Source organism: Cebus imitator, unplaced genomic scaffold (assembly GCF_001604975.1).
Source record: "Cebus imitator isolate Cc_AM_T3 unplaced genomic scaffold, Cebus_imitator-1.0 Scaffold193, whole genome shotgun sequence".
Lineage (NCBI taxonomy): Eukaryota > Metazoa > Chordata > Mammalia > Primates > Cebidae > Cebus > Cebus imitator.
Window position 1 is genome coordinate 1749224 of NW_016107508.1, and position 26694 is coordinate 1775917.

Consider the following 26694-nt stretch of genomic DNA (forward strand, 5'->3'; position numbering starts at 1 on the left):
GGGAAGCGAGTACCTCTTACCATGGTGGAGCAGGAGACAGAGAGAAGCAGGAGTTTCCACAGACTTTTAAATGAACAGATTTATAAGAACTCACTATCATGAGAACAGAAAGGGTGAAATCCGCTCCCCATAATCCAATCACCTCCCACCAAGCCCCTCCTCCAATTCAACATGAGATTTGGGCAGGGACACAAATCCACCATATCACAGAGTAATACCATCTACCGAGTGATTGTGTGTGTGTGGTGTGTGCGTGTGTGTGTTTCACATCCACAAGGGGGAATAAGTCAGGATAGAAGGGAAAAAAGGGGGTGACTAAATTGACCTAAGAGTTGAATCTATTATTGTGTTTGTTGTGGTTAAACTGAGTCTTCTGGGCCTGTTTAAGGAAGTGGCTTACTTCATTATTTACTTGACTATCCCAGAATAGCAAGCAATAAGTGCCTGTGTGTTGGCAACTGCAGCGAAAGCTCCCCTCCCTCTGCAAGGATGCAAGCTTATTGTACCTTGGAAGCCTTCACAGGTGGGCTGATTGTTTTAAGATGATGGCTGTGAGGAGTGAGCCAAGGTAGAAAACCTCCCTGGATTGGAGCCAGGTCTGAGTGGCTTGGGGATGGGTTCTGACTGTCCTGCTTACAGGCTGAATGGCCTCAGGCAAGTCACTTCGCTTTTGGCAACCTCAGTTTTCTCATTTGCAAAATAGACATAATGAGATCTACCCTCTAGGTGGTAATTAGGATTAAATAAGATAATGACTAACAAATGTGGATTGCTTTATTTCTCTACTGAAGTTGACCAGTATTTGTTTTGCTTTCTTAGTTGTTCTGAAGCAGATTAATCTATATTTGTTCCCCCAATAGGAAGTTTTTCTGCAGGAAAATTGAGGTACAGAAGATTTGTTTATGAATACCCTTTCCTCAGTGGTCACGGGAACTTTTATTTTAGTATCTGTGAATTATAAGTCATGATTGTCCAGTCTACATAGAACATTCTAGAGGCTGGAGTTTTGTGAGAGAGAAAAGGTGTGGGAAAGGAAATCTGGCCTGAGGACTGGCTGGCTGAGTCTGCAGGATGCAAGGAGTGAGCCTTATGTGTGAGCTGGACTTTGGCTGGGGTTTCTATAGATGGAGGTGGGGCTGGGTCAGGATGGCCTGTGGAAAATAGCTCCTCAGCCAACAGGGAGTCAAGTTCAGTCTCCCCAAGCCTTTCCAAGCTCAGTCATCCAGTTGCTCTGGGTCTCTGAGACCAGGAAGGGGCCCAGGAACGTGATGTCACAACTCCAGACAGGAAGAGATCTTGAGCAACTGGATGAAGAAATGGACCTAGGGATGGGGGTGCAGAGGGGAGGGTTGGGGCAATTCCCAGTGACCATGCTTCCTGTAAAGCTGAGCAAAGCTGGAAGCTGTTTGAGTCCGTGAAGCACAGTGATGGTACAGCTGCCTGGGAGCGAGGAGTGGAAAGGGCGGTGCATTCGGTATTATTCCCATCTGAAGCTATGCAGCTGCTGACGATGCTCTGTCTTTTGTGTTCAAGAGTTCCTCTGTTATTAGAACTTTTTATTGAATGATAACATACCTACAGGAAAGAACACAGTACATTTTCACAAAGTGGACATGCCCATGTCACCAGCATCCATGTCAAGAAACAAAATATTACCAGACTGGGAGTATACCCTGTCTTCCCTAACATGCTCCCCAGGATAAGGCAACCACTCTCCTGACTGGTGACAACACAGACTAAGTTTGGGGTTTGTTGGGTTTTTTAAAGAGATGAGGTCTCACATGCTGCACTATTCATAATAGCAAAGACTTGACCTAAATGCCCATCAGTGACAGAGACTGCATAAAGAACATGTGGTACACATACACCATGGAATACTATGAAGCCGTAAAAAGAATGAGATCATGTCTTTTATGGGAACATGCATGGAGCTGGAGACCATTATCCTTAGTAAACTAATACAGGAGCAGAAAACCAAATACCACATGTTTGCACTTATAAGTGAGAGCTAAATGATGAGAACTCCTGAACACAAAGAAGGGAACAGACACTGGGGTCTACTTGAGGGTGGAGGGTGGGAGGAGCAGAAAAGGTAACTATTGGGTACTAGGCTTAATACCTGGGTGATGAAATAATCTGTACAACATATCCCTGTGACACAAGTTCACCTATGTAACAAAGCTTCACATGTACCCCAGCACCTAAACTAAATGTTTAACAAAAAAAGAGATGAGATCTCACTCTGTCACTGAGGCTGGAGTGCAGTGGTACAATCATAGCTCACTGCAGCTTCAAACTCCTGGGCTCAAGCGATCCTCCTGCCTCAGCCTTCTGAGTAGCTGAGACTACAGGAGTGCTACCATGCCTGACTCATTTTTAGATTTTTTGTAGAAATGGAGTCTCACTATGTTGCCCAGGTTGGTCTCGATCTTCTGACTTCAAGCAATCTTTTCACTTCGGCCCTCCCAGGGCACTGAGTTTACAAGCATGAACCACCATACTTGGTACTTGACCAGAGCCTAGTTTTATAATGTACCTCTCTTTTTTTTGAGATGGAGTTTCATTCTTGTTGCCCAGACTGGAGTGCAGTGACATCATCTTGGCTTACCACAACCTCTGCTTCCTGGGTTCAAGCAATTCTCCTGCCTCAGCCTCCCAAGTATCTGGGATTATAGGCATGCACCACCACACCCAGCTAATTTTCTATTTTTAGTAGAGACAGGGTTTCTCCATGTTGGTCAGGCTGGTCTTGAACTCCTGACCTCAGGTGATCCACCTGCCTTGGCCTCCCAAAGTGCTGGGATTATAGGCGTGAGCCACCATGCCTGGCTTATAAGGTACCTTTTTAAAGCAAAAATTACCATGGACAGCCATGACAGAGTGTCACTGATCACATGGAATAGCAAAACCATACTGAGCCTTCACTGTGTCCTCTTTCACGCCTTTACGTAATCTGCTCACCTCATCTTCTGAACAATTCTAAGAGGTAGATGCTAATACTATGCCTGTTTTACAAAGAGAAAACAGACATGGCACAATGAAAAACCTTGCCCAAGGCCACACCACTAGTAAGTGTAGAGCAGGAATTTGGACCCAGGCAGGGAAGCCCTGTCTTGCCTCTGTGGTCTCTGGGTGAAGGTGTGGAGCGCCTCTCATCTGGATATGGTGAGCTGTGCACAGAGAAAGGAGAATAACCAAGCGCTATTGCAAGTTGAGTATTTGATTAACATAGAAATTCACCCAAAGACAAGTTTCTACACATGCCTGATGCTTATACCTGTGGGAAGTGTGTTCCTGTCCTGTTCTTTACATTAGCATGGACTTTATTATTTTTTTTTTTTTGAGATGGAGTTTTACTCTTGTTGCCCAGGCTGAAGTGCAATGGTGTGATCTTGGCTCACTGCAACCTCTGCCTTCCAGGTTCAAGCGATTCTCCCACCTCAGCCTCCCGAGTAGCTAGGATTACAGGCATGCACCACCATGCCCAGGTAATTTTTATATTTTTAGTAGAGATGGGGTTTCTCCATGTTGGTCAGGCTGGTCTCAAACTCCCGACCTCAGGTGATCCACCTGCCTTGGCCTCCCAAAGTGCTGGGATTACAAGCGTGAGCCACCACACCCGGCCCCATTAGCATGGATTTGAGCACCTCTTGGACACACTCTGAGCTCTCCCCTCAGATTGACAGTCACACCTCTGGCCCAGCCCTCTCAGCTACAGATGAGGAAATCAGGTCCCAGCGAGGGAAGTCAGGCATCCAGTGAGGTTGAGGGCTGGGACTCAGACCCTCGTGTTGACTTCCCATGCAGTGCTCCCTTCATTCTGCCAGCAAGCCCTCTGTTAATCAGCGTCTCTGTGCTCACAGTGCATGGAAACTCACCCTTGAGTTTCCAGTATCCAGGAGCCTCTGTTGAGGACACTGGCCTGGAATCCCAAGCTGCCCATCTACTCACCCAGATCCTCCCACCCACCTCATGATCAGGGTTGAGACACCGAGTGAGAGCTCCAGTGCTCATTTTCTCTCTCTCCAAGTGAGTTGCTGCTAACAGCAAACATTTCCAGCCCCGCGTGAGACCTGCCCCTTTCCTAACCAACTCTGAGACCAGATAACTCCCTTCTTTCATTTAGGTTCTTCCCTGAAACACATCTATAGTTGGTGGCCCCAAGAGTCTGCTGCCTTTCCCTTGGTTGTTTGTATGAGACAGAACCAAGTCCCTGTAGCTCATGGTTTCCCTGACCCTTTGGCTGGTGGAGGAGGAAGAGAAATCCATATTGCCTCCTGATGTTTCTTTATAGAGTTTCCTCTGGCTCAGTGTGTGAGGTTCCCTGGGATTATGTGTCTTCCTTCCCACACCAGCAATGATGGAGCACCTACTCTATATAAGGGGCACTGTCTAGAGATAAATAAGGCAGATGCAAATGCTTTGGACAAGACTGTCAAATACTCCTCTAAGACAGGAACTGGGTCACACACGATTCCAAGATTAAGACCTCTGCCCTCTGGGGCACGTTTTAAAAGTGGCTGAGTGTGTTTGGATTTCTGGTGGCAAGTGACAGACCAGCCTGGACTGAGCAGAAGGTGAGAGGTGATCGGCTCCTGAACAAAGTCCTGGGCCAGCTTTGGGCGTGGCCAGATCAGGAGCGTCTCATCTCTCTTTCATGCTGGCTTTCTCTCTAGCCAGTCTCCCCCTGCAAAGGGGCCTTGAGAGGTACAAGCCTGCAATTTACCACTTTGGGGGTTGGCAGAAAGAAAGCCTCACCTGTTCAGAAAGGTCCAGCAGAATTCCTGGGATTGATTCACGTTGGACCATTTGTCTGTAGCTGAACCTGGGGCCAGGCATCCAGGCTCTTACCCAAAACACATCTATAGTTGGTGGCCCCAAGAGCCTGCTGTCTCTCAGCTGGAGCTGTCTTGGTTGTCTGTGTGGGACCAGACCCACTCAAATATGAATGAGAACAGGGGGAGGGTGATTCCCCTCAGGAGAACTAGGGTTTTAGGGTGCCAGACAGGCAAAAACAATAGGTATTGATGTACCCCATCAATGCCCCACACTCTGAGTAGCTGACTGGTGTGATCTGGCTCTGATCTGCAATTGGTGGGCACAGTGTGTGTGGCCACAGCCCACAGCCCTCCTGTCCCCATCCAGTGTCCTGCCCTTATCTGAGTTCATGGCGTCACCGTGCCCTCATCCCCCTAGCTAGAGACCCCAGGTTTCTCCGCTCCATGCCCATCCTCCATCCTGCGGGTCAGAGGGCCATCACTGTTCTACCATCCCTTCCTGTCTATTTCCATGTTCTTCCGACAGCTGCTACCTGAAGCTTCTGTCTCCTGCACCTTCCCACCTCCTCACCACCCTGCCTGATGTTTCTAAAACAAGGACCTACAAACTATAGCTGGCGGGCCACATCCGGCTCCCCACCTGTTTGGAATACAGCCTGCAAGCCAAAAACAGCCTCTATGTTTTTAAATGACTGGACAAAATTAAAAAGGAAATACTATTTTGTGACACAGGAGAACGATAGGGAATTCAGATTTTAGTGAACGTAAGTAAAGTTTTATTGGAACACAGCCATGCCGATTTGTGTACATCTCATCTGTGGCTGCTTTCACGCTATAGCGGCAGCATTGAATAGTTGCGGCAAAGACCATATGGCCCGCAAAGTCTGAAATATTTACTGTCTGTCTCATTCTTTCCAGAAAGAAGTTTGCCAACTGTTGGTTTAAGATACTCTGTCATCCTGTTGTTCCCGAGCTCAGCGATCTGCTGCTGCTCTCCAGTGTCCTTGGGGCATAGCCAGAGTCCTTATCCTGAAAACTCGTGTCCTCTGATCCATTTAATCTCATGTTCCAGCCTCTCTTCCCATGGTGGCCTTCCCACCTCCCAGAACGCCTGCCCAGAATTCCCAGTCTCCTGGGCTCCCTCCCGCCTCCCAGCCTTGGCATCCAGTTCATTCCTTTGCCTAGAAAGTATCTCTCCTTCCACCTGGATGTCTCCCAGGAAATCCTGAGCCCAGCTCTTTCCTGAGTCATCTTTGCTGAGTTAGAAATTAATTGTTCCCTCTTCTGGATTCCACTAAAGCTCCATTTAAACCTCTCCCCACGGCATGTGTCTTGTTATAGTCACCATTAGCTGCACATCTGTTTCCCCGTCCTCCATAGGTTGCAAACGTTGCCTGATTTATCTGTATTCCCTTGCAGCCCTCAGCACAAATCCTCCCAGTAGATACCACACGCTCAGTGCTTGTTGGAAAGATTGAAAGTCAAAATCTGGGCTGGGAACAGCTTCCGTTCCAGGGACAGACCTGCTGGCTATATAGAAACACAACACTGCAGAAACACAGCTGGCAGAAGACAAATATTTAACGAAGGCAGAACGAACAGGGATTTGCTGTCATCCTGTAGTTTGTGGGTAGAGATAAGCAAAAGATGTGCCATTGTTGGAAGAGGTGGATTTGAGTCAACTGAATGATACTTTAAGTAGACGTGGGGACAGAGGAGAAGGGGTGAGGTTCAGAGAATTTTTTACATGTTCCTAGCCACCCAGTTTTGTTAGAGAGTTCTTTGAGCAAGGAGAACATGTGCTTTGACACCATGTGAACCAGTAGATAAATTGTGTTTGAAGGGAGAGTGTGAAGGTGTTCATTACAAGGAGTCAGGCATCAGTGTTCAGTAGGCAAAGACAGCAGCCATTTTTTTTTTTTTTTTTTTTTTTTTGAGACAGAGTCTTGCTCTGTCGCCAGGTGCCAGGCTGGAGTGCAGCGGTGCCATCTCGGCTCACTGTAACTTCCGCCTCCCGGTTCAAGCAATTCTCCTGCCTCAGCCTCCCAAGTAGCTGGGACTACAGACGCACGCCACCATGCCCAGCTAATTTTTATATTTTAGTAGAGACGGGGTTTCACAATGTTGGCCAGGATGGTCTTGATCTCTTGACCTCGTGATCTGCCCACCTCGGCCTCCCAAAGTGCTGGGATTACAGGCATGAGCCACCGCGCCCGGCCACAGCAGCCATCATTTTAACCACAGACCACAGTTTCTCACCTGGACACTATCGGCATTTGTGGCTAGATAACCCTTTGTTGGAGGGGGTTGTCCTGTGCTTTGAAGGATGTTCAGATACATCCCTGGCTCTACCCACCAAATGCCAGTAGCACCCCTGCCCCAGTTGTGACAATCAAAACTGTCTCCACTGTCATAGGCAGGGCAAGGGGTGAGGGGAACAATCACCCCTGGCTGAGAACTACTTCCCAGTGTGAGGGTTTCTCCCGCTACCTGTGGTGAAAGACCTGTTAACTTTATTTGACCAATATGCTTGTCAAATACTAGAAAAAGAAATCCCTAGAAAAAAACTGGCATGGTGGCTCACTCCTGTAATCCCAGCATATTGGGAGGCCAAAGTGAAAGGATGCCTTAAGTCCAGGAATACAAGACCAGCCTGGGTGACACAGACCCCAGCTCTACAAAAGCAAACACACAAAGTTAGCCGGGCATGAAGATGCATGCCTGTAGTCCCAGCTACTTGGGAGGCTAAGGTGGGAGGATTGCTTGATCTCAGGTGGCTGAGGCTGCAGTGAGCTGTGATCGCATCACTGCACTCCAACCTGGTGACAGAACAAGACTCTGTCTCAAAAACAAAAAAAAAAGGAAAAGAAAAAAGAAAGGAAAGCAATCACATGGTCGTTGCAATCTCAGATTGGTTGACAAGCATTTAGATGCTCATTTTCACTCACCATTCCTGTTCTGTCACGAGTGGGTGACAGAGAGTTTGCAGACCACACTGTAGCACAGCCCTAGACCCAGAATCATGTTAGAGAATGTTCTCTGCTTGGGTGGAGAGCACCATGTGCTCTGGAATTATGTCGCTGTGAGGCCCTTGCCACTATGCGTGGTACATCGTCCTGGTCCAGCGGCCTTTCCTTTGGGTATGCACCGGCAGGTGGGGGGATGGTGTTGGTGTTGGACTCACAGTGGAAAGGTGACAGTTCACCTCATGCTGGAAGGTGTTCTATGGCCAATCTTTGGCACACCTCCGTGGAGGCCTGGCCTTGTTGAGAATTCTCCTGAGGAAGGGCTGGAGTTGTTCTTTTCCATCAATCTCATGAGTTGTTTCACTTCCTGATCATTTTCCAAAGCAAGGTGCTTTGAAACTGGAGGTCAGACCCCCCGACCAGTGCATTCCTCTGCCAGGATCTCCCTGGAAACGGGGTGGGTGATGTCCCCAGGCTTCTCCATGGTCAACGTGGGAAGTTTGACCTCTCACCTTTGGTCCTGTGCCTTGCCTCTGGTCATGAGCCAGAATAGGCTCACAAATGGTGGCAGACGCGCTGTGAAGAATGCGTGGATTTTACTTTTTATGTTTTTATTATTTATTTATTTTTGAGATGAAGTTTCACTCTTGTCACCCAGGCTGGAGTGCAATGGCACTATTTCGGCTCACTGCAACCTCTGCCCCCTGTGTTCAAGTGATTCTCCTGCCTCATCCTCCCAAGTAGATGAGATTACAAGCACCCACCACCATGCCCAGCTAATTTTTGTATTTTTAGTAGAGACGGGTTTCACCATGTTGATCAGATGGGTCCCGAACTCCTGACCTCAGGTGATCCACCCACCTCAGCCTCCCAGTGTGCTGGAATTACAGGCGTGAGCCACTGCACCCAGCCTCTATGCTTTTATTTTTAATTTTTAATTTTTTTATTTCCATAGGTTTTTGGGGAACACAGGTTATTTGGTTATGCAAGTAAGTTCTTTAGTGGTGATTTGTGAGGTATGGGTTCACCCATCACCCAAGCAGTGTGCACTGAACCCAATTTGTATTCTTTTACCCCTCACCCCTTCCCACCTTTTCCCCAAGTCCCCAAAGTCATTCTTATGCCTTTGCATCCTCATAGTTTACCTCTCACTTATAAGTGAGAACATATGTTTGGTTTTCCAATGTATGGATTTTAAATTCTAAGCCCGAAACTCTGTGGAGATGTAGAGAAATCCCCAGCACCCATTACAGGAAAGGAAAGGGCGCACGCACCAGTGACTTTTGTGCTGTCAGTGTTTCTAGCCTTTCAGATTAGATGTGAGGCCTAACGTGCTGGGTGAAGAGTCCACTGCAGGTAAGCAGGGTGAGGGAGAGGCTGGTGGGAAGCAGGGACGCGTGTCCCTGTGTTGGCGATCCGTGTCTTTCCCGCCACGCGCTGTGCGCTCTACCCCAAGGGGAAAAAGTGCAAAGGAAATTGAGCTGAGATACCATGGTGATCAGGTGGCTTTGGGTCACCCTATGCTGTCCTCTTCCTGAGGAGGACACTGAGACCAGCACTGCCAGAATAACAGTGGCAGAGCTGAACTTCCCAGACTTTTAATCCAGAGCACATTCTCCGACTCTTTCCTGCCTCATTAATTTCGCTGGTGTTTTTGAAGAGAGGCGATGGGTCCAAAGAGATGCCTAAGGGAGGAAAAGGCCACAGGCTGGAGGATCAGTGAACTCAACTGACTCAGCACATATTTTGTTCTGTGATCCTGATGAAGCTCTGGCTTGTCACAAGCTAAGAACCTCCTGAAACCTCACGGTGCTTTTGTGGAAACTAAGGAGCAATTTAATTTTCCACAAGCTCACATAGGAAAGCCAAGAATAAAATCCAGACCCTGCTGACTCTTCAGTGGAACTCTTTCTGGCAGAGGCAAGGATAAGAATAAGCACCAAGCCCAGAAGGAATTAGGCAGACTTTTCTTGTTCTGAGATTTGAGGAACAAGGGGTCATATGTCCAAGCTACAACTGTCAGTCATTCTACACGTTAAGCACTTACTACATGTAAGACAGACCTGGAAATACATTCCGCCTGTCAGTTTCTTCTTTTCTACCTGCGGTCTTTCTTCATCCTATTCGTTGAACTGTAGTGCCTGGATGGTCTTGTGAGAACTGTAATATTTACAAGGACCGTGTATACAGTTACGCACCATACAACAGCATTCATGTCAACAACATTCATACATTATGTGACATGGTCCCACAGGATTATATGGCTAGGCCGGTCACAATGGCTTTCACCTGTAATCCCAGCACTTTAGGAGGCTGAGACGGGTGAATCACCTGAGGTCCGAAGTTCGAGACCAGCCAGGCCAACAAGGTGAAACCCCATCTCTACTAAAAATACAAAAAATTAGCTGGGCATAAGGGCAGGTGCCTGTAATCCCAGCTACTTGGGAGACTGAGACAGGAGAATCACTTACACCCCGGGGATGGAGGTTGCATGAGCGGAGATTGTGCCGTTTCACTCCAGCCTGGGCTACAAGAGCAAAACTTCGTCTCAAAAAAAAAACAAAAACAGAAGATTATACAGCTAGGGAGCTGAAGAGTCCCTATCTCCTGGTGACATCTTGCTAGTCCTGACCTTCTGTAGGCCTAGGCTCATGTGTGTGTTCATGTCTTTATTTTTGATTTAAAAGTTTAAAAAATAAAAAATAAATAACAGAAAAAAGCATATAAAATAAGAACATAACGAAAATATATTTGCATGGCTGTAGAATGAGCTTGTGTTTTAAACTAAGTGTTATTAAGAGTCAAAAAGTTAAAAAAAATTAAAGTTTATAAAGAAAAAAGTTATAGTAAGCTAAGGTGATTGATGAATCATATTTTAAAATTAATTTAGTGTAGCCTAAGTGTCCTGTGTTGATGGACTTTTGTCTACAGTCCCATTCTGGGCCTTCCCATTCACTGACCACGCCCTCACTCACTTACCCAGAGCAACGCCCAGTCCTGCAAGCTCTGTTCATGGTAAATGCCCTAGACAAGTGTACCATTTTCTGTCTTTTAACCCGTATTTTTCCTGTACATTTTCTGTGTTTAGATATACAAATGCTTATCACTGTGTTGCAACTGCCTGCAGTTTCAGTACAGTTACACGCTGCCCAGGTGTGAGGCTTTGGAGCAGCAGGCTTCCTCGTATAGCCTAGGTGTGTCGCAGGCTCGACCATCTAGGATTGTGTAAGTGCCCTCTAGGATGCTCGTGCAGCAGTGAAACTGCCTAACACCACATTTCTCAGAATGCATCCCCATTGTTAAGCAACACAGGACTGCAGTGGCTCATCCAGCACCCACTGAGGAACTGTCTGCTGTGTGCGAGCAGCTTTACAGAAGAAGAAGCTGTTCCTTCCTTTCGAGGGAGATCTCCCTGGGTCCTCCCAACTATAACCAATGGACTCAGGCCCTGTTGCTAAATCCTGGCCTGAGACTTCTTGCCTTGAGGCTGCTCAGGGAACAGCAGGGATTTGTTCTAGGAAGAGAGGAAGGATTATGCCAAGCAGAAAGACCCCCGAATAGACAGGGAAGGCTGGGAGCAGAGGCAGGAGACGGGGCAGGAGCCAAGAGTGCTGAGAGGGTCCTTGGCCCACGGCTGTCAGGCTCCTCCTTGAACTCTATGTGCTTGTCCTGCTGCCAGCCTGGCCCCCTGGTTCTGCCCGTCTGGGGATAGCTGTGGCTCCTTACTCTTTCTGTCCCACCCCCAATTTGCCATAATCCAGTACACTGGTCAGGGTTCTCCAGAGAAGCAGAGCCCACAGGAGGTGCACACATACACCAACATACCCTATATCTATCCTGTATGTGTGTGTATTCATAAAGAGGTGTATTTTAAAGAATTAATTCATATGATTATAGGGAATGTCAAGTTCAAAATCTGTAAACCAGGCCAGCAGATTAGAAACTCCCAGGCAAAAGCTAATGCTCTTGAGGTCAAATTTCTTCTTCCCCAAGAAACCTCAATTTTTGTGGCTTTTTTTTTTTTTTTTTTTTTTTCTGGAGACAGAGTCTTACTCCTCTGTCCCCCAGGCTGGAGTGCAGTGGTGTGATCTTGGCTCACCACAACTTCTGTCTCCTGGATTCAGTGATTCTTATGCTTCAGCTTACTGAGTAGCTGGAATTACAGACACCTGCCACCATACTTGGCTAATTTTTGTTTTTAGTAGAGATGGGGTTTCACGGTGTTGGCCAGGCTGGTCTCGAACTCCTGATCTCAGATGATCCACCGGCCTTGGCCTCCCAAAGTGCTGGGATTACAGGCGTAGGCCACCACGCCTGGTCAGTTTTTGTGTTTTTTAGGCCTTCAGCTGATTGGGGTGGAGTTGAATTCACACCCACATTATAGAGGATGATCTCCTTCACTTAAAGTCCATTGATTGTAGATGTTAACCACATTTATAAAGTGCCTTCACAGCAACCCTTAGATATATGTTTAACTAAATAACTGGGCATGACTATGATTGCCCAGCTAAGTTGGCACATAGAACTCACCATCACATGTGGCTGGCAACCTGGCCGGACCTCAGAACTGGAGCATGCCAGAGGTGAAGGGAGGCATCATTCCAGCCTTCCTCCAGCTCCCTGCCCCATTAGTGGCAAGCACGGACCGCTCACTTTGGCAAATCATCCATCCTCCTTTGGCTTTGGGTGGAGGTTCTTCTGAACCCAGGCACCATGCCATAGCAGCTACCTTCCCACATGATGGGAATGAGGGAAGTCTCTCCTGGCATGTTGCCATGAGCTACTTTGACATCTCCTGGTTAATTGGTGTTCATTTTTATTCCAGGTCCTTGTACTCCTAATGAGGAGAGTGAACATGAGATTTATCATCCAAACTGTGACACTTTTGAGAGAAGGGGATACTATTCATTATACTGAACAGCAAAGATGAATTAGAAATGTCCTAGAGAAATCAGAGGATATAAAAGATCCCATAATGACAATTGCTATGTTATTTGTAAGAGTTCACTCATACAGGAGTGGTTTTCATGCTGTTTTTCATGAATAAAGGGTCAATCAAGTCAACAGATATGAGGGCTGAGTTGTTTTCCTCCAAAAGATATGTTGAAGTCCGGATGTGGTATTCGTAAATGCGACCTTCATTGGAAATAGAGTCTCTGCAAATGTACTTAGTCAAGAAAGGTCATATTGGATGAAGGTGGGCCCTCAGTTCAATCACTGGTATCCTTATAAAAAGGCCATGTGAGGACACAGGGACAAAGAGGGAAGGGCAGGTAAAGACAGGGTCAGACATTGGGGTGATCTGGGCCCACAAGCCAAGGAATGCCAGGGACTGTCAGCTGTCACAGAAGCTGGGAGGAAGATGTGGAGCTGATGGCCTGTAAGTCTCCAGAAGGAACCAACCCTGTTGACACTTTGATACTGAATTTCCAGTCTGCAGAACTGTGATAAAATACATTTCTGGTGTTTTAAGTATATACTACTTTGTTAAGACAGACCTAAGAAACCTTTTTGTAAAAACCTCAATATAAGTACCTACTATGTGCCAGGCTCTGATCTAAGTATTGGAGATACATCATGATCAACAGCAGTGGCAGCTCATTCTCACAGTGTCAAGGTGTGTCCCTGGGACCTTTCACAGGCTACTGGCCATGTGATCTATTTAGACAATGAAGAATTGTTTCTGCAGATAGATCAGACAACTCAAATGTACTTGCAGCTTAGTTTAGAGTCCACCTCTACCAGATAAGAACACCCATGGCGGGCATGGGCATTTTTTCATGTGGGTCTTGTCCCTGAGTAAATTGGGTTTTGTTCTTGTCATCGGCGACAGTGAGCTCAGGCGATGCTATTGTCTTGTTTCCTGGGATGCCGAGTGCCTGTTGTCGTGAGCCTACCTGAGAGTGGGTCCCGGCGTCAAGAGCGCTCACTGCTTCTCAGGCCTCTGCAGTTGAATGCCAGATTCTGGAGATGAACTCACCTTCAAGTCCAGCCTTATCCAGAGTTTCCTCCAGGGGAGGCACAGTGATAGCTGATGTGTGCCATGTTCAGGTGCTTGAACTGAGGGGCTTGTTACTTGTTCCTCCTTGCCATGAATGGCACGACAAAGAGAAAACCAGTAGGGAACTCCTAAAGTTTTTCAGTGGTAATACGCTCTTCTCTGCCGAGAATGCAGGCGATGTTCAATAGGTCTCTCTCCGAGGAAGCCTAGGCCTATGGAACCTATTTTTCCGGAAGAAATGGTTTCCCTTGATGATGCCTGTTCTTTTGATAAACTCGATGGTACTTGTGTTGCCTGCTGGTGATTGGCTCGTAGCTTTGTTGTACAGTACATAGGAATCTAGCTTCCGAATTTATGTTTATTTTACTTTACATATTCATTTATTGCGACAGGATCTCACTCTGTCATCCAGGCTGGAGTGCATTGGTGCCATCACTACTCACTGCAGCCTTTAATTTCTGGGCTCAAGTGATCCTCCCACCTCAGCCTCCTGAGTTTAGCTCACAGGCACGCACCACCACGCCCAGATAATTTTTGTATTTTTTGTAGAGATGGGGTTTTGCCATGTTGCCCAAGCCAGTCTAGAACTCCTGGACTCACGCAGTCCTCCCACCTTGACTTCCCAAAGTGCTGGGTTTACAGGTGTGAGCTGCCGCACCGAGCCCCTAATTTATTTTATTTTATTTTATGTATTTTTTTTAAACAGAGTCTCACTTGCTCTGCTGCCCACGCTGGAGTGTAGTGGCATGATCTCGGCTCACTGCAACCTCTGCCTCCTGGATTGAAGCAATTCTCCTGCCTCAGCCTCCTGAGTAGCTGGGATTACAGGCACACATGACCACGCCCAGATAAATTTTGTGGTTTTTTTTTTTTTAGAGACAGGGTTTTGCCATGTTGCCCAGGCCAGTCTTGAACTTCTGGACTCAAGCAATCCTCCCACCTCGGCTCCCAAAGTGCTGGAATTACAGGTGTGAGCTGCTGCACCCAGCCCCTAATTTACATTTTATTTTATTTTACTTTTTGAGACAGAGTCTCACTTGCTCTGTTGCCCAGGCTGGAGTGCAATGGGCACAATCTCGGCTCAGTGCAACCTCTGCCTCCCGGGTTCAAGTGATTCCCCTGCCTCAGCCTCCCGAGTAGCTGGGAATATAGGCACACGTGACCACGCCTAGCTACTTTTTGTATTTTTAGTAGAGTAGGAGTTTCACCATGCTGGCCGGGCTGGTCTTGAACTCCTGGCCTCAAGTGATCTACCTGCCTCGGGCTCCCAAATTGTGGCCTCCCAAAGTGCTGGGATTACAGGTGTGAGCCACCATGGCCAGCCTGATTTACTTTAGATATTAAGTACATGCCTTGTCTAGTAGAGGTAAAGACAATACAGGAACAAACTAATTGTTACCACAGATCTCTGAAAACACTTAACCTAGTGCAGGAGAAAAACAGCATAGACACAACTAAAGATTGCTGCTAATTGTGGAAATAAACAAGACCACATAAAAGAAAATAATCCGAGATATTTATTCAGAGTTTACTATAGCAAGGGAGTCAGCTGTCCTCGTTTGCATTTGGTAGAGACTCAAAGTCAGGCAAGAGATTGGGGAGGCTTCAGGTGTGCCCTGGGTGGAGGCTGTTGGCACGAGGCAGCTAACTGGAAGCAGGGCACTATGTGCATTTGTTTAAGGAATGTTTTGCCTTCCCAGGGATGCCATAACAAAGTAGAATGCACAGGGTGACCTAAAACAACAGAAATTTATTCTCCCACAGTTCAGGAGGCCAAAAGTCTGATGTCAAGGTATCAGCAGGGTTCGTTCCTCCTGGAGTCTCTGAGAAAATTTGTTCCAGGCCTCTCTCCTGGCTGCCAGCACTCTTGGCTTGTAGATATACCACTCCAACGTCTGCCTTCGTCACCCCATGCCTTGTTCTCAGTATCTCTGTGTGTCCCCTCCTCTTCTTCTAAGGCCAGCAATCATTGGATTCAGGGCCCCCTGTAGTCCAGTGTGACCACATTTCAACTTAATTATGTCTGCAAAGACCTTATGTTAAAGACTGAATTGTGTCTCCCCAAATTCATATGATGCGATGGGGTATTTGGAGATAATGCCTTTAGGGAGGTAATTAAGGTTAAATAAGGTCGTAAGAGTGGGGTCCCTGATCAAATAGGACTGGAATCTTAGTCCATTTAGTGTTGCTATAAAGGAATACCTGAGGCTGCATAATGTATGAAGAAAAATGGTTTCTTTAGTTCATGATTCTGATGTCTGGAAAAGTTCAAGAGCGGACATCTGCCGCCGATGACGGCTTCACTGTTGGGGGAAGGTGAGGGGGAGCCAATGTGTGCAGAGATCACATGGTGAGAGAGGGAGAGGAGAGATGCTAGGCTCTGTTTCACAGCCAGCTCTGGCCAGGTATGGTGGCTGGTGTTTACAATCCTAGCCCTTTGGAAGGCAAAGGCGGGAGGGTTGCTTGAGGCCAGGAGTTTGAGACCAGCCTGGGCAACATAGTGAGACCCCATCTCTACAAAAAATAAAAAGCTTATATATATATATATATGTATATATGTGTATTTGTATAGACATGTATATGTAATGTATATAAGCTATATGTGGTATACGTATATATGTATATATACACATAAGTGGTGTGTATACCGCATAGAGTGTATATATATATATATATGTCTGTATGTATGGTAGCACATGCTTGTAGCTCCAGTTAGGAGGCTTATGTAGGAGGACTGTTTGAGCCCAGGAGGTCAAGACTACAGTGAGCTATGATTATGTCACTGAACCAAAGCCTGGGCAACAGAAGGAGACCCTGCCTCTAAAAAAATAAGAAACAAAACCGAGCTCTTGCAGGAACTAATGGAATAAGAAGTCACCACTTGCCCCCGGGGCATTAATCTATTCATGAGTGACCTGCCCCCAAGATCCAAAACACTTAACCTAGTGCAGGTGTTTACCTAGTTAGGTAGTGCCTAACTTCTCATTGGGCACTACCTCCAACACTGGGGATTACATTTCAGCATGAGACTTGGAGGGAACAAACAACCTAACTATAGCAATTGATGTTCTTTATTTTATTTTTTAAATTTATTTATTTAGAGACAGAGTTTCACTCTTGTTGCCCAGACCGGAGTGCAAATGGTGCGATTTCAGCTCACTGCAACCTCTGCATCCCGGGTTCAAGTGTTCTCCCGCCTTAGCCTCCCAAGTAGCTGGGATTCCAGGCATGTATCACCACGCCCAGCTAATTTTGTATATTTAGTAGAGATGGGGTTTCTCCATGTTGGTCAGGCTGGTCTCGAACTCCTGACCTCAGGTGATCTGCCCACCTCAGCCTCCCAAAGTACTGGGATTACAGGCATGAGCCACCATGCCCGGCCAGCAATTGATGTTCTTAGGAGGACGAGACGCCAGCAGTGTGTACGCAGAGACGAGGCCATGTGAGGACACAGGGAGAAGGTGGCTGTCTACCACCCAGGAAGAGAATCCTCACCAGAAACCAACCCTGCAGGCACTTTGATCCTCCAGCCTCCAGAACTGGGAGAAAGTAAATTTCCATTGTTGATGACATCCAAGACGTAGTATTTTGTTATGACAGCCCCAGCTGACTAATAAATTTTATTTCCAAATAAGGTGACATTCTAAGGATCCCAGTGGACGTGAATTATTGGAGGGACATTTTTCAATGCACTACAGGGAACTTATTGTTTTTTTCTGCTTGGTCTTGAGTTGGAAGCAGAAGAAAACAGTAGCGAAGGTAGCTGTCATTGACAAAACATGACCATTCTGGGCCACTTGCTGCAGAGGTGGTGGTCTGGAATCCCGGGCTAGTTGCTTTGGAGCTGTGGGTCAGAGTCCTGTTGTCCTGTATGGACCAGCCATTGTCTGTCTGCATTAACTCAGGCTCTGGCAATTCTATCGTTAACTAGCTGTGATGCTGAAAGAAGCACGTGACCTCTCTGGACTTCAGGGTTCTCCTCTTTAAAATGGGGCATTGCACCTATATGCAGTGGCTCACACCTGTAATCCCAGCACCTTTGGGAGGCTGAGACAGGCAGATCACTTGAGCCCAGGAGTTCAAGACCAGCCTGGACAACATAGTGATACCCAATCTCTACAAAAAAATACAAAAATTAGCTGGGCATGGTAGTGCACACCTGTGGTCCCAGCTGCTTGGAAGGATGTGATGGTGGGAATCGCCTGAGTCTGGGAGGTTGGGGCTGCAGTGAGCCGTGATTGCACCACTGCACTCCAGCCTGGGTGACAGAACAAGACCCTGTCTCAATCAATGAATCAATCAATCAATAAAAACGGAGGGGTTAAGTGACTCTCGGGATCTTCAGGGCAGGGAGAGAGGTGGGGATGGCAGGGATGAGGTCATAAGTGGGGCCCTAAATCAAACAGGATTTGTGTCTCGGTCACTAAAAAGGAATACTGAGGCTGGGTAATAAACAAAGAAGGTTTATTTGACTCATGACTCTGATGTCTGGATAAGTTCAATAGTAGATATTTGCATCTGGTGAGACCTCAGGCTGCTTCCACTCATAGTGGAAGGTGAAGAGAAACCAGTGTGTGTGGAGATCACATGGTGAGAGAGGGGGGAAGAAAGAGAGATGGGGGAGAAGTACCAGGCTCTTTTGAAACCACCTTAGGAAACGTTGCCCTGTGACGTTGACAAGTCCACTTCCTTTCCTGGGTGGATAATGGCCGAACCACGTAGCACCTGGGCTCTCGTCCAGCTGTAGAAATTGCAGTGGTTGCTCCGGGAAAGAACATTCCTGTTGCTGAGTCTTCCAGGCATATTTCTCATGGCACCGAACCTCTTTTGGAATGTACTGAAAGAAAGGCAGGATTTTAAACTCCTCCTGCTGGTTGAGTCAGTGACTTAATCTAATTATTTTTACTCCTGTTTGGGACATGAGGGTGATGGTAGAAAATCCTAGACCTTCCAGCTACTGCCCATGAAAGGCATAAAATTCTTAGCAAAGTTATTTTCAACTGTATAGTTGGGGGGATCAAATCACAATTTTTTTTCTTTTGGTTTCTGGCACTGGGATGGTTTCTAAAACATATACCTTATATAAGTTGAAACAATAAAAGTTTGAGGCTATTTAAATTACTTCCCAGCCTTCCAGTTTGGCTTCATCGTTTCAGAATAAACGTCAAGGCTTACAAGGTGGGGTTATTTTTAACAAGGGTAGAAAGCAAAGAGAGAGTGGCATATTTGGAGGCTGGGTTTTTTTTTTTTCCTTTAAAAAAATTCAACTCACAGTTTACATTCCCTAAAGAGAATCGACTAATTGAAAGGTTTAAGAAAAACAAGCAGCTAACAGAAAGCACATCTCCGTCAAAAATGTTCTGCCTGGTAAGGCTCAGTGTGCAGCATCCAAGAAGCAGTGTGGGAAGGCGGAGGCAGAGGAGGCAGGGCCAGCGCACCGCCTCCTGGAGAGCCTTCAGGCAGAGGTGACACTGGAGGCTCCTGAGTTTGTGTCAGAAGGGAGGTGCCTGATGCACATTCGCTCCATAGGCATTTCATGAATACTTGCTTTGTGCCAGGTTTGTGCCAGGACCTATCATCACAGGCCTGACCAGTATGGCTAGAGTGGGCACCACAGGGAAGGTGGCATGAGTGAAGCTAGAAGGGTTGGCAGGGCCAGACCGTGCAGGACCTCGAAGGTAGAAATGCAGTCTTTGGCATGTATCTAAGTGCATAATGAAAAGCTTGTCTGGCTGCCCTGCAGAAAACAGGAAGATGCAGATTGAGAGAGGACCTGGGGATGCTGGTGAGGGGGCAGTGCAGTGGTCCAGCAAGAGAGGAAGGGGCAGAGGGACTCAAGAGCAGATCAGGAGTAGGATTGCCAGGACTTGTGCAGGATTGGCAGAAAAGGAGGTGGGTGTATCAGTGAGTGTTCCCTGCAGGAAATCGAAGCCACATTTAGTATTTTCAACAGAAAGGAATTTAATTCAGGGAAGGAGATGCTTACAATACTACAGGGAAGGCTGCAGGAACAGTGCTGTGGTCTGCATGTGTGTATGTTCTGCATTACGTGGAAACCTAATTTCCAAGGTGATGTATTAGGAGGTGGGGCCTTTGGAGGTGATTGGGTCATTAGGGTGGAGGCTTCGTGGTTGGGCTTAGCACCCTTATAAAAGAGACCCCAGAGAGCTACTGGTCCCTTCCACCATGTGAGGATGCAGAGAGAAGGTACTGTGTGTAAACCAGGGCACCAGCCCTCACCAGACACCAAATCTGCCAGTGCCTTCATCTTGGACCCTCCAGCCTCCAGAACTGTGAGAAATACATTTCCATTGTCGTTTTTTTAAGTGACCCCAGTTTATGATATTTTATTATAGCCGCTCGAATGAACTGAGACAAGTGGGAACTGGAGTGATCAAGTTCAGTAACAACCTGTGCAGGAATAAGGAATTGGACCAGGTTGGCAGGAGAGCCTCTTGACGCTTAGTTCTCTGTAACCTTGGTTGCCCATGGAAATGGCAGCAGGAAGAACACACTGCCTCTTTTCTGCCCTGAGTCCCCTCGGTTGGCAGAACCTGCTTCACATGCAGGATCCTAGCTGCAAGGGAGCTGAGCTCCTAAGAACGGGAAGCAGGACTGGGCCGTGTGAGCCTGCAGTGCAGTTTGCACACCCATATCTAGAGTCCCTGAGGGGAGGGTTCATGGAAGAAAAGAGAAGAGGACATTGAGTGCCTATTGGCCTGTCTACCTGTCACAGGATATGAGGGAGGAGGCGGTATCAAGGACAGCGTCAGGATTTGTTTCTCACAGACCCAGATGAATGGGAGGCCGTTCACTGAAGGCAAGTTGAAGGTGCTTCTAGGGTGGCGGAGGAGGGATGTTCAGCTGTCTGCTGGACGTGTTAGGTCTTGAGCTCAGAAAGGAAATTTGTGAGCTGGATGTGGAGATTCAAAAGTCAAAGCCAGGAAATGGTCACATGGGCAGAAGAGGGCCCAGGGTGAAGCCCCAAGAACACCAGCATTCAGGAGTCCCTCGGGGGAAGGGGACCCTCAAGAAGAGACTGAGGTGAGTGAGGAGAGGGAAGGCCAAAGAAGCTAAGCAAGAATGTTTCCAAAAGGTGGGATCACCCAACGATACGAACGAATCTTAAACCATTTTGTTAAGGGAAAGAAGCTAGACTAAGAAGGTTACATGTTGCATGAGTCCATTGATATGGCACTCTGGAAAAGGCAAACTGTGGGGAAAGGAAACATCAGTGGTATGGCACACCAGATAGGGGCGTGTTTCCACTGGCAGTCAGGGCTACGGAGACCTAAGCGTGGAGAGGCTGTGCTGGCAGCCGTGTGCGCTTCTTCAGGTCTGCGCAAGAGGCTGTTGGATTTGATCATTCCATTTCCCATTTGTCTCGGTCCATTCAGGCTCCTATAACAAATACGATAAACTGGGGAGCCTAGACAACCAGGAGTGGGGGTGCAGGGAGGGTGGCTGCAAAAGGGCAGCACAAGAGAATTTTAGGGGTCCTGGAATGATTCTGTCTGAGGTGTGGCGGCAGATACACAACTGTGTGTGCAAAACCCATGCAATTGCACACCATGAAGAATGCATTTCAGTGTATTTAAGATAGATGAGTAGATTGATCTGTTCATTTATATACACACATGTTCATTTATATGCAAATAGGAAGCGGTCATTTGCATTAAATATTTCAAGATCAAGGAATGTAAGTGGCAGGTTTTCTCTGGATCCATTTAATAATGGCCTAGACCTCTGTATGCGTGAATTCTGGGCTGCAGGCAGAATTGACCTACAAAATCATGGCCTCTTGGCATGGCCCTTAGAGCTTACAAGAATACAGGGCCTCATTGACGATAGACTGGACAGGGAAAATGTGGCACATATACACCATAGAATACTATGCAGCCATAAAAAATGATGAGTTCGTGTCCTTTGTAGTGACATGGATGAATCTGAAAACCATCATTCTCAGCAAACTGACACAAGAACAGAAAATTAAACACTGCATATTCTCATTCATAGGCGGGTGTTGAACCATGAGAACACATGGACACAGGGAGGGGAGCATCACACACTGGGGTCTATTGGGGGGGTTAGGGAGGGATAGCAGGGGGTGGGGAGGTTTGGGAGGGATAACATGGGGAGAAATGCCAGATATAGGTGATGGGGGGATGGAGGCAACAAACCACATTGCCATGTATGTACCTATGCAACAATCCTGCATGATCTGCACACGTACCCCAGAACCTAAAGTGCAATAAATTTTAAAAAAGAAGAATACAGGACCTGCTTCTGGGATGGAGATCTGAGATGTACATCTCTTGGGGTTAAAATGCTCCAATAAAGAAAGCCTGGTATTGGTTGGGCTCCCAACCTGGGTTCTTCTCTTATCTGTGCCAGACTTTGTAGGTGTGACTGTAGGTGACTTTAGTCTCTCAGAGCCTCCACTTCCTCTCAATAAAATAAGAATAATGAGTTTCTCAGAATTGACTGGGAACAGGCTTCAGGGCTTGATGTGAGCACCACCCACTCCTGGGGCTGGCTGCACATTTCCCAACAACTCCCCCAGGTCAGTGACCCCGGACTTATTCCATGCTGCACCATCGCAACAGGCTTCTCACTGTCTCTCAGTCATTTGTTTACTTGTCCTATAGACCAGGCACATCCATGAGGCTCCACGCCTAGTCCAGTGCCTGGCACATATTAAATGCTCAAGAAACACACATCAATTCACATTCTTTCAGGATCAGGGGTTTTCCCACCTCAATCACTTTCCACCTTCTGAGAAACTTTGCCTTTTTCCAAAAGTCAAGCCACCCTGTGAGAGGAAGAGCTGCCATGTCTGAGGGTGCCCAGAGTCCATCAGGGTCGCATCCAGCCATTCCCAGACGGTCCAGTGGCTACCAAGCAGGTGCTCTGTAAATGCTGTTGAATAAAGTCATCCGTTTTGAGAAGCAGGAGCAATGTTGGTGAAAGTTTGGAGCCCTGAATGGGCAGCACTAATTCAGCACATCACCCATGGAGCTTTTTGCGTGTAAAGAAAACAGCTCAGGTGTGCCTTGAGGCCTCTGAATGGCAGATTGTAGGGTGCTGGAGCGTTGGAGGTGCGTCTGTCCCCAAGGATGCTGGAGTTTCCCTTCCAATGTTTAGGAAGGCAACAGCAGGAAAGACCTCCTCCAGCTTCCCTGGGCCCGGCTCACAGTGGAGGATGGGCACGCGGGAGGGAGGCAGATGCCTGGGGTGTGAGGACACCTCGGTGTGTCCAGGATCAAGAATGAGGGAAGCCACTTCTGGGCACTGAGGTCCAAAGGGGAAGGGGGAGCAGCTGCCTTCCCTCCTGTCCCCCCTTTCCCTTCACCCCGTGTCTCCAGGGCACTGAGGGTGCTGGGATCATCCCTCGTTCATTGAGCCCGGTTCCACCTGCAGATACATCTCTCCCTTCCCTCCACCCTCCTCCTCTGGATTTCTGCAGCTTAAAGGCTTAGGCGTGACCTCAAAAGCCATGTGTATATTCCGTGCTTATCCCTCCCTCCTCTCTGGTGAGGATTTGAGCAGACAGGGCAGGCTCAGCCCCCTCACACACGTAAGCATCACGCCCTTGAACGTGGCCTAGTGACTCCTGATCCCAGGAAGCCCATGGGAGGAGAAAGAAGGTTTTCTTGGGAACCTGGGATTAAACTGCTCCTGGCTTCAGATTCTCATGTAGCCCGAATCATCTCTTACTTTCTCATTCTCTTGCTCTTTCTCTCTTTCTCCAAGAAGCCGGTTTTGCCTTCTTTTTAGCTTTCATACACCAAGGTTGTGTGTTCTGTGGAGCTGTGGGGACAGAATGGATGTCAAGGAATGAGTCTGTAAGTTCGTGATGCTGAGTAAGTGGCAGCCTGGCTGAGCTCAGCGCTGTGCGTATGTGGTCTCACTTCTTATGGCCCAGGTTCTGCTGTGATCTTCATTCATAGGTGAGGGAGCAGTCCCTGAGGTATTAGGCAACTTACCCAGGTCCCACAGGTCATCAGGATGAAACCTAAGCCTATCTGCTACTAGAGACAGTGCACTGAACAGCTGTGTGGGACATCTGCAGTTCTAAGTTGTTATAGCGGCAAACCCACCCCCTGCACCATGCCAGTCCCTGGGGGATTTTAATCCTGAACTGTGGAGTGGACTGATCCCAGCTATCAGCCACCAACTGGGGAGGGTGGGGTGGATATCTGACTGCTCACAGTCTTTGACACCCACGCCAGGGCATGCCACACATAGGGGTGCCTGATTTGTCACCATAGAAGCCATTCATTCTCCTCCACAGCCCCCCAACATACACACGGGAGTGCAAAGCCAGGCGTGAGGCTGGACGAGTGGAAGTAGAAGCAGATTGCCACTGAAGAAACAGGGTCAGAGAGGTTTCAGGATGTGAGCAGGGCCACACAAGCTCAGGGGTGGTCAAGCTAGAACGCCAGTCCCACAAAGTGGCATGATTTTCACTCAGCCAGATCGGCTCAGTGTTAGAGGCAGGGCTTAACCTTTGACGAGGAACATCAGGTCCCACTGTGAGTGCTGGCGTAGATGCCTGGGTGCTCTGAGCTGGTTACTTCCCTCTCTGAGCCTCATCTGAAAACAGGAACGTTGATGGCTCTAGTGCTTGCCTTGTGGGTTCAAGATGGGCCGTGAAGACGTGGATAGGTACAGAGGATGGGGGGGCAAAGGCAGTCGGGAGCTCTGCCGGTGACCACTGTCTTAGCTGGCAAAATTAAGGCCATAGTTGCCATTTGTTCTCCTCTGCAGCCCTCAGCATCCACATGGGTGTGCAGAGCAAGGTGGGTAGAAGCCTGTTCCAACCAAGGGCAAAACCATTTATAACCTATGTCACCTCCCTGCTGGAGACCAGGTGATATGTCTCCAGCAGTAGAAAGATGACATTATTCTAATTTTCAAAACTTCTCATTTTTCAAAAATTTTCAAAGATGTTATTCTGATTCCCAGAATTGGATAAATCAATCAGCTCTCAGACCCTGGTTTGGTCAGGAAATGTCTCGAATTTTCATGGTAGAAATGTCTATTGATCTGCACTGAAATATCCCAGACAGCTGCGTTTCTCCTGGAAGTAAGATCTTGGCCTCACAATGCCAAGTCTCTCTCTATAGGGAGATTCTCCATCTCTGAGCTGACAAACCTTGAAGCCAATTCGTGCCCTTGAACCGACAGCAGCAACTCTATTAAAGAAGTTTGATTACGAAAAAAGAAAGAGATGTGAGGGAAGTGAAAGAATCTATTTTTCATTAAATGCTGCTTGTTTCAAAGTGGGAACATTTTCTGGGTGTCTGGGGAGCTGGTGTTTTCTGTGGCTTGCTGGAAGAATCAGATCTTAAAAATCAGAAAACTTTCCATATAAGGGAGAAAGCATCATTTTCAGAGCTTGGGGCCAAATTATATTTGCAGAGAAGGGATTTCTGTCCTGGAGGTTTATTTCACAAGCATTTGTCAAGCACCCACTATGAACCAGGTGTCATTCCAGCTGTTTAAGGGGTTTACAAGGGTAATAAAAATATTCTAGTAAGATGAGATGATGCATATTGGCATTTTTGTAATAGTTTGCCTTTGTTTATTTGGTCAATCACTAAGGTTGATTGAGAACCTACTGTGTACCAGGCCTGGCCTAGGCACTGAGGGTGCAATGGCGAACAGGGAATTATGGATCCCTGCCTTCTGGAAGCTTCCAGTTTAGCTGGTGTGGTAAGGATGGGTGGAGGTCTGAGAGTGCCCTAAACAGGATCTCTGGCAATGGAATTCATTTGTGTATAGGTCCATTGGTGAGCATGTTTATCCACTGATCATTTTGAATGCTGCAGTCGGGGGTAAGAAGGGATTATTTCTCTATTACTGAGCAGGTGAGTTGCTCATAGCCGCCTGGGGGTGCAGGAATGGTACTCAAACCCAAAGCACTTGATTTGGATTGTTTCCACATTTAAGCTGTTATGAGCAATATGGCTGTGAACATTGATGTGTGAGTTTTAGTGGGGACATATGCTTTCATTTCTCTTGGGCATACACTTGCAAGTGGAATTGCTGGGTCATATGGTCTATGTTTAATCTTTTGAGGAAGTACCAGATTGTCTCCCAGGGCTGTACCATTTTACATTTTCACCAGCAGCATTTGAGATTCCAGTACCTCCATATCCTTGCCAACACTTATTACTATCTGTTCTGGATTCTAGCTATCCTAGTGTGTGTGAAGCATTTCATATTGTTTTTTAAAATGCAAGACATATCTAAAACATGATCAACTACAAGGGTCTGGAATATCTGTGGATAATCTAGTATCCAGCAACTATTTCCTGGGAGCACTGGTCTGCCCCTGGACTGAGAAATGGCTGGCCTTCTCGCTGATCAGTCCAAAGCCAGGTAGGCTCTGCAGTTCCTTAGTGAGCTCCCAGATGTCAGGTGAGGTTTGTCGGGAGGCCCACAGATGCCTAACGCTCTGCCATCTCTTCTTGTTTTCCAGCGATTCACGAGTTCCCCACAGACCTGTTTTCCAACAAGGAGCGACAGCATGGAGCCGTCTTGTTGCACATCCTTGGTGTAAGTGGTCCTCCCAGAGCAGTCACGAAACTTCTGGCACGTGAAGCCTCTCTGCACAGCGGGCAGAGCTGTTGGCATTCTGAGATCTTTTGTTTTTGTAACAGCCCGGTGAGGAGAGCAGAGAATGGGCACACTTTTCCCACAAAGATATGGTGTCTTACATGTGTGAGGTGACTTACCCAGTGTCACACAACTAGTGGCCCCCAAGCCAACAAAGGAATGCAACTCTTTCCTGTACCCCACTTTCTGCTTTAATAGAACAGGGACGATGGTGCCCATTACAGATTGTAAATATGAATGAATATGGGTCAAGGGCATCAATGTTGTATGGCACGTGGTATCTCCTACAAATGCTTGCTGTCAGGATTCCCATGACTATCCCTAA

General features: G+C 47.3%; 1 protein-coding gene across 3 annotated transcripts in view; it reads left to right on the forward strand.

Moving 5' to 3' along the window:
* SLC24A4 (solute carrier family 24 member 4) overlaps positions 1-26694 on the forward strand; it is a 170290-nt gene that overhangs the window by 78880 nt on the left and 64716 nt on the right. For all 3 annotated transcript variants that reach the window (XM_017546968.2, XM_017546969.2, XM_037745165.1), the window contains exon 3: positions 26233-26309. In XM_017546968.2, coding sequence (XP_017402457.1) covers positions 26233-26309 — 77 coding nt within the window. The remainder of the gene's footprint in view (positions 1-26232; positions 26310-26694) is intronic.